The sequence below is a fragment of the Melitaea cinxia genome, chromosome Z, assembly GCF_905220565.1.
Source record: "Melitaea cinxia chromosome Z, ilMelCinx1.1, whole genome shotgun sequence".
In the NCBI taxonomy this organism is placed as follows: domain Eukaryota; kingdom Metazoa; phylum Arthropoda; class Insecta; order Lepidoptera; family Nymphalidae; genus Melitaea; species Melitaea cinxia.
This window is the reverse complement of record NC_059424.1, coordinates 1,929,658-1,938,598: the sequence shown is the minus strand read 5'-3', so window position 1 is coordinate 1,938,598 and position 8,941 is coordinate 1,929,658. Positions and strand designations below refer to the sequence as shown.

Sequence of the window (8,941 nt, the reverse complement as noted above, 5' to 3'; positions counted from 1 at the left end):
AGATACTACCTAACTAGGAAACAATGCAGATCTTTGAGAAGTAAATTTTTTTGAGTGCTTTAAAAATAATCCATTCAATGATAACGTCCAAATTTTCATATAAATGTTCTGATTCATTTTTAAATTTTACAATTCTGTGATCTTGGACCACGCAGATACATAATTCTATTATTTACACTAATATATACTTACACACGAATTTTTTAAATTAAAGTACACCAATATTTTAAAATTCGACCAATCTATCTTTAAAAAATTATACGTAATATGGAATATCAATGAAATCTTTCGAATCCGAATTTTAAAGTATATTTGAAAAGTTTTGAGTAATTTATCTTATCTATGTATGTATATTAGATGTAATCGACTATTAGCTTTCGTGATGATTATTAATTTATTATTTAATAAGTTTAAATATGTAATGATAAGAAAATTAGGGCCTATTGGGTTGCTGATTAAGTTTATCTCGTGCATACCTTACAGATAGGCTTTATCAGGAAGAAGTAAAACTAAACTACAACGTATGGATTTACTAACCTTATGATAGTAAATGTAGTATGTAGACTTATAAATTGCGCTTAGTACTGTTGTGATATTAAAAAACACTTTTCGACGGTACGGTGTAATAGGGTTGTAATGATAGTTATCGATAAAGTCTCAATTCGTTACCGATTTTTTTTTTGTTTCACTGTCAAATTCCACTTTAGCTTTTAGATATTTGTATTTGTAATCTGTAAAATCCAAAGTTGTAGTTTGTAAGTTTAGGCAAAATAGACTTAACTGTATTACAGACTGAAGCGCGAGACTTGACTGTATTATTTTCTGCTTGTAAAATCTCTGATAGTCTATCTGTAACGTAATGTACGAATAATGTTTATCAAACAATCGAAAGAAAAGGTCCTTAACGTCTATCTTTTATGTCTACGATAAATTAAACAATTAAGATAATATAATTAAAATAAACATGAAAATTGACAGCCTATAGAGATTTAAGAGTTTAAGAGTAGAAAAAAGTTCTAGAATAATATTATGTGAGGTTTTTTTTTTATTTTAATTATTTATTTCATAATACGTAGAACGTTATTAGAATAATTATGTTTTTTCGTAGAATATTAGTATATACGTGTATTTGTTTTATTTTCTTTTACTAACATGGTATATACGAGTTCAAAAGTTTAAATCTTTCGACAACACTCGGTGTTATTTTTATTATCTTGATTTTATGTAACTACGAAATCCGAAGTAGAAACAACATTCACTTATCTGTTTAACGAAAAACAATTATTTTACGTTTAATTTAGTTGAAAAATTAATCGTAACACTATATCGATAGCGAGGCTATCGATATAGTATCTATATCGATATTCGTCATTCAAACTACACTTTTCGCAGACCTTTTTTTTCCTCACTGGGAAATGTATTTACGCATTAGCCCCACCGCCCGGAGGCTTTCACAGACAACCTATATTATCGTTATTATTATTATATCTCAGAGGTTAATTTTGGCTTATATTATTGTATTCGGAGCGAACAGCGCTCAGTAGATATTAAATAAGTTTCATCCGTTAAGCAAATTTTTGAAGGTCGTGTCTATTTCGGATCTTAGACCATAAACATTTAATGTATGTAGTATCTTCAATATGGAATAGTTAAGTGTTAGGAGTAAGCGCATTAATAACATTCATTGGTACGAAGCAATGTTCTGTTAAAATAGACGGTTCTCTGTAATCCAGACTACGATTTTTTTTTTTTTTTTTTGGTAAATGGCTGTTTATTTTGATGCGTTGTGAACTTGCGTTATCAAAAAAAAAAATGTTACCATCAATATTTTTTTTTTTTTATTAATATCAATTCACATGTGAATTTTATTCAATTAATGGTTTAGTTTAATTTTATAGCTATTATCAAAAATGAATTTATAGATGACTGTAAATTATTTTATGACTTATATTTTACATAGTAATATTAGTTTTTTTTTTTGTTTTTGGTTCTATAAATTATATTAATTTTATAAATTACTCAATATGAGTAACTAGGTATATTAAGGTTTTATTAAATATTGTTTGCGACTGTGAACGATTAGGTAGATGTTATATAATGAGTTAATTTATTTAAACGTAGATGTAATAAAAATATATACATGTTTTGTCAGTGTGTAGATCTATCAAAAGAAATTTGTAGAAATAATAAAATTGCTCCGGATGCCATATCTGATGTAAATAAATATAATCTTGTATATAATAATTGTGGTACTAATAAAATAATTACCTATATACATAATGTTAGGTTTTTTTCTGTTGTATGTTTACTGTTTACTAAATGTTTATAGTAATTTGTATATTACGTTGTCGGTTAATTTTATTGTGCAATTATGGGTGGATATCAATATATATTTTATTCTTTGTAGTAAGTAATGCTGCGCGGATGTAGCTTTATGAAATATCTCGCACTTTGCTTTTTGTGTTAATAATGACATTTTAATTTCTAAATTAGTGCAAAATAGGTTCAATTAGAAATGTATATGAGTAAGGAGTTAGTAGATTAAGTTTAGAAAATGGTCAAGGGAATATTGTGTATAGAATTGATTTTCTTCGTATATTCTTATGATTATTAAATAATTATATGATTTTGTTATTTTTTTTTAAAGCATATCACAAGACGGAATGATTTTTATAATTTGTTTTATATTTATTCAATTATCGTGTTTGATATTAAAAAAGCAAAGTGCGAAATTATAACGCAGCTCTACGTAACGTTAAGGCTGTTTCTTGTTTTGTCGCCATAAGATACGGATGTTGAAATATAATTACAATATTCTCAGCATAAAAACTAACGGCTATCTCAATAGAATCGTCATATTGAGAACTATCTTTGTGGTTAGTCAATGAAATCCTTAAGTGTTACTGCTCGACTATTTGCGATGTCATTTTATATTTCGGTTCTACATTCCGATATTGCGCAGTTGTCGCATCGCTATCGCAGACAAATGAAGAAACAGCCTAAAACTCTCTCATTTTAACCATTGAAATTTTTGACCATCCCATCGTGTTTAGTTGAAGTTATAGATTTATTGTTAGTTATAGAATTTTGTAGTTAATTTTACAAATGGTGATATCGTTTTCATAATTATATTTATAATATTATATAAATTTTTGTTTTAATATTAAATACCTTTTGTGACTGATATAATATGAAATTATCATTTTATTTGAAGTTGTAAATCGATTGAATAATTTATTTTAATTTTTTTTTTTAGTCATAAACGAATTTAAATTTGTATGTTAATATACTAGTTACATGAGTTAATGTCAAACTAATATGATTATTAATTATAGACATCAAGTTTAAATGTAAGTCTATATTAAATATTTTGAGCATTGCTCATCAAACATCAAATCGTAGCGGGTGCGCAATCCCGCAAGTGACATTAGGGACAATATTGTATTGCCATTTAATTGTTATTAAATTTACTTCAACCATATTGTATAAAGTTATGTTGTTAAAATAAAATATACTCGAGTCAGTAGGTATACATTTATTTAAAAAATTTCAATCAAATTAACTTTTGTTTTAAATAATACCTACTAGTCAATTAAAATACGGGTTACTCTGACAAACTTTTGAAAGTTTTTTTTTTGCTAGTGAAATATTAATTGTTATTTTAACTTTCTTTTTTTTTTTGATTCTTAAAGCATCACATTTTTAGGAATCGTGTAATTTTTTTGCAATACATTATGTTCTAAGAATTGGGGATGGTCATAGTCATGTTATATAGTTATATTTGTTACATTCAATGTCATAGATTATGAACTTTCTATCGGCTTATTTACACTGACTTTGTACCTAACTGACGTCACATCGTTTTATACGCTTCACCTTTAATTTTTCCATTAAAATGGAGATGTATACAAGAAAAAGAGAGCGTGATAATTACACTAGTATCAAGACCGCAGTGTCTATACTGCCGAATAGTTGTGATAAAAAATTTAGCCGAAAGATTGTTTATAGTTAGCGGGAGACAAAATAGTTTATTTCATTATTATAATAAAGTGTTTCGAAATACGTGTTTCATTTGAGCTGTGCGTTTTATTCTTAAACCCTAGTATAAAATATAATTAAATTATGTAAGCAACGCGAATGTGCTTTTAAATTTATTTACTAATAGCGACATGCGAATGTTTTTCTATATTTCTTTTTAATTATAAGATATCTAGCGTTAATTTAATCTATGCAAGAATTTTAAAAACAATAAGTCAACAAGATAACTATTTTTTTTCTATAAAAACTACATGGTCGGCAATAACGTATGGCCCAACTGATGGTAAGCGGTTACCGTAGCATATAGACGCCTGCAACACCAGAAGCATCACAAGGTGTTGCCAACCCTACCCCCAATCCCCCCAGCTCTGTTCACCTTATTCACCACAGGATCTTCTGAAAGGTCGAGGTATTTACTTCCAGATTCGAACATGATGTATATCCTGCGGTACCCTACTTCAATGAAATATTATCTGTGATAGAAAATAATAACTTAGAAAAATAAGGATATATAGAAGAAAGAAAACTACAAAAAAATCAACCCTTATCTACTTTATTTTCATGATTCTAACCTAAAAAAAAAAAAAAAAAAAACTAGACCAAATTAACGTAACAAATCCGTGAGTACCAACAATATTGCTTGGGAATTTTTTTTAAAGAAATTGACAACATTCATAATAAATTGTTCTTACATCAGTCTATATTGCTTTATTTACATAAAATAAGTAAGTAGTTGATTTATGGAAGCATCAAAGGCACGTTTGGCTGTGACAGAAACATTTGCAAAATACTGGTTCAAAATATTATTTAAAAATTTCCATACATCAGGAGATCATTTTCAAAAATAGCACATATCTTCAAATTTATTTATCTTTTGGACAAAATTTTCAGACAGATCTATCGAGGATAGCAACTAATTTTGACCATACTTGAATTTTTCTTTCCATAAACAATTTCCCTTTCAAATGTTGTAAAGCGGGATTTAACTATTTTTTTGTAAACTACCTCCAGACATCTGCTAACCAATTATACATAAATACAATTATTGCTATTACATTGGCGGTCTAACTTTAAATACAATTATTGCTATTAATTACATTGGCGGTCTAACTTCATATAAATTTTGTGTTAAAAATTTAACAATTACATTTAAAATTTACGAGAAATACAATTGTTTGTGTATTTTAACCGATCCTAATCAACATTGAAGCATTTATTAATTTGATGAGTGTTGTTATTCCATGACGTCACCATATTTGTTCGTTGATGGTGATTGTGGGGGAGTCGGTCGGGCTCTGCTCACAGATGGCACTGAGTTTGGTTCAATTCTGTAATTACAAACGATTCTCAATTAGGCTAACTATAATTTACCGAGTAAAGCCTTACATTATGTCTCTCATAAATCTCATAAAACCTTTTAGCTTTCAAAAGTTTAACTCTAATACGTGATCTTATACACTTTGGGTGCCTCAAATCACCCTTATCAGTACATAAATATCAGTTTTCTTTTTTATAAAATGCTCACTTATAAGGATCTTGACGCGCATCCGAGTATTCTACGCGATTCCTGCGACGTAGTTCATCGTACGACAAAGTTGGTTTTGATGACGCGCTGTCTGGAGGTGGTATAATTGAAGCTGGAACGAGAAAAAAAATTATTACCCATATTATAAACGATTGCCTAGTTTATTTATGTATTAAGAACTTTAATATATTTAATATTGGACTAATCTCCGAAATTACTTCACCTACTAATTAAATTTTGTACACATATCTAACTCTGTCCAACTTAAAATATAGCTTACATTTTGTTTCGATATATATAATTATTAAATAAAAATATATATCCCACCTGGTCCAGAATCAGACCCTGGTCTAAAGCTGTCATCATTGAACAGTGGCCGATCCGTGTCCAAATCTAAGGAGCTTCCCATTCCAGCATCTGAGTAAACATCTTCAGAAGTCGCACCGAACATGGTCGGTGTTCGTTTTGGCCCAATCCTGATAAAGACAGAAATTGAATTAAATTTATCCAACCTATTATAGGTACTACGCACACTTTAATATTTTATTTCTCGCGATATTTAGAAAAAAATGCAACAGCTGTTAACTTTTATATAATAACTTTTTCTACTTATCAACCAACCATCTAATTTTCTAAAATTATGTTTTTTAATTTTTTCATAAAATTTATATAAGAACTCCTTGAGATGCTACATTACTCAATCGGAAAATAATAAAATAGTCGCAGAATTGACATAGATAATACAATGGATGGATATTTAAATTAAAATGCAAATATTTCGTACCTGTCTGAGTGTGAGGACAGACACCCTCCTTGTCGGTCTCCCCACTGTGCTTTGGAGAGCGCGTTAAGCTGCCGGTCGGGGTTGTTATCATAGACACGTGGTAACGATCGTTACTCATATTAGGTAATATATCCGCCAACCCCCAATGGAGGATCGTGGTGGATTCAGCTCTGATCCTTCTCCTAGGAGAAGGCAGAAAGAGGCCTAGGCCCAGTAGTGAGATGTTACAGGCTGAATTGTGAAGAAAGAAAGTAAATTTGAGGTAGAACAAGGCTAAATTATACAACTAAAGAAGACCCGGTAGAGGTCTTGTCTGGATAGTAGCCATGAAATTTGTTTGCGGACATACAGAAAGCAGCGCCACATACCCGAGTCCAATTGTGTTATCAAACCATCCATGAACCCATTGAAATGTACATAAAAAATTTCAACTAAATCAGTCCAGTGTGTATGAATTAAAAGAAATTAAAGCCTCCTAAAAACTCTTACCCAGACCGTCCTTCCTTTTTCTCCCTCAACAGTTGTCCTATATAACTGTTAGGTAACGCCATGAGCTTTTCTGCACACACCTGCTGGTAAGACAGTTTACCAAGGAAGTAGCCCACGATCACGGCCAACGTCACTTTTGGAATCGCACCAAAACGAGGATTTGCTTTGAAGGTACCTGTACATAAAAAGGTTTAAACGTAAAAAAATTGTGTAATCAACATCATTATAAGGACAGCTTTTTAGGGTTCCGTACCCATAGGGTAAAAATGGGACCCTATTACTAAGATTTAGTTGTCTGTCTGTCCGTCCGTCCATCTGTCACAAGGCTGTATCTCAAGAACCGCGATAGCTAGACAGTTGAAATTTACATGAATTATGTATTTCTGTTGCCACTATAACTACAAATACTAAAAAAACAAAATAAAATAAATATTTAAAGAACCCAAAAAAGGACAAGAAATGTGATTTTTTTTTGCTTTTTTTTTGGTTGGCACATGAAATACTCACAAAATACTCAGTTGTATTTTCCCCCTTATTAATAAATAATGAAATTAAAATAAAATAAGTATTTAAGAGGGGTTGCCATACAAAAAACTTTTTGCCTATTTTTGCTCAATATCAATAAATGGTAACTCGCACTTGAAATAATAAATTGTTTTAAAATTGTTTCATTATATTGTGTGAAATTTGCATAAACATTATAAAACAATATGTAAATCAACATCATAAAGTGAATCATTGATTGTAGAGTTTATAAGATGGGTTTACAATATATGTTTTATGTGGTATTGTTTTAGAATAAGTTTTGGATAATCTGTTTCAAGCCAATAGTGTTATTTTTAACTTCATTTTTAAAGTTTACGTTTGACAGGTTTTTTCAGGAAGGTTATAATGATGTAAAAGGAGAAATAGCAACGGATTTAACAGCATTAAAACAATAATAATTAAATATTTGTTAAAAATTTACATTCAACACAAGTAAAGTAAAGACTTGTTGAAATATTTTATAACTTAAAACATTAACAAGACAATAATAATTTAAAACACACGAAGCTTAGAATAAAGCAGTATTGTTCTAGTATATTTTGATTAAGTTAGCTTACAAACGATTAGTTGTTTTCTATTAGAATTGATATCAATTAGAATGGGTATAGATTAGCAAGTTAAGGTAAAATATAAATGGCAAATTGTTTAAAAAGTAAAAACTGCCATTATATCAGTAGTCGAGCTAGCATAATTCATCAATGTTTCATTTAAAAATAACAAACATATCTTATACCTTATTGAAATAAATAATTTGTATTATATATAGCAATGCATAAAAATATAATTTGCAAACTTGAACATAAATTGCATATAATATTATTGTGATGAAAAATTATTTAAAAAATTGCAACATTATTTTCATTACCTATGGGAATACAATAGAATATCATGGGATGTTTCGGACTAAGTTTTCAGAAAGCCTGTATATTCAGGAACATTATACTTATAAACACATCAGTTCAACATTTACAAATAGAGCACCAATATAAAGACGGTTAAAATCGCATGTTCCGTATAGTTATATACAAAAAAAAACTTCGTATATTTCAAAGCGCCAATATTAACTATTTTATTTAGCCAAATAAAGCTTAAATATGCATATCCTGACCTCTTTGAACGCCAAAATACGCTGTTAAACCAAACGTAGTGCCTAGAGGCAACGAGCGTTGCATGAAGCTCTCAGTGTTACACTCCTGTAGGACTCGGAGTTCTTCCGGTGAGAACTTGTACGGCGCCTGAACAACAACTCTATATAAATATCAATTCTTAATTTCACCGGCTCTCACGAACATAACCTTACCTGAGAACCGCGCTGAACTCCAGGAGTAGCAGCCCCATCCTCATAGCCGAATGCATTTGTGTCGCTCATATTCTTAACGGATTATACCGACCTTATTTCATGTGATTAACTCAAAAGTCAAAATGTGATTTCGGCAAACGAATGACAAAAGATAAATATTATATATGTATTAAATATAATCTGACGTTTGACAACGTTTTGATAAATTGAAATTGATACTTGATTGAAGTTGCCATTTTGAAATACGCAATTTAGGAGC

At 29.7% G+C, this 8,941-nt stretch overlaps 1 protein-coding gene across 1 annotated transcript; it reads right to left on the bottom strand.

Moving 5' to 3' along the window:
* Positions 1-4,575: 4,575 nt before the first annotated feature.
* Positions 4,576-8,842, bottom strand: LOC123669054 (OCIA domain-containing protein 1-like). Its single transcript, XM_045602717.1, has 6 exons — positions 8,683-8,842; positions 8,491-8,617; positions 6,837-7,011; positions 5,891-6,039; positions 5,564-5,675; positions 4,576-5,366 (listed from the first exon to the last, which is right to left on the bottom strand). Exons 1-6 carry the CDS (start codon positions 8,749-8,751, stop codon positions 5,273-5,275), a joined length of 726 nt encoding a protein of 241 aa, XP_045458673.1. The 5' UTR covers positions 8,752-8,842; the 3' UTR covers positions 4,576-5,272.
* Positions 8,843-8,941: the final 99 nt, after the last annotated feature.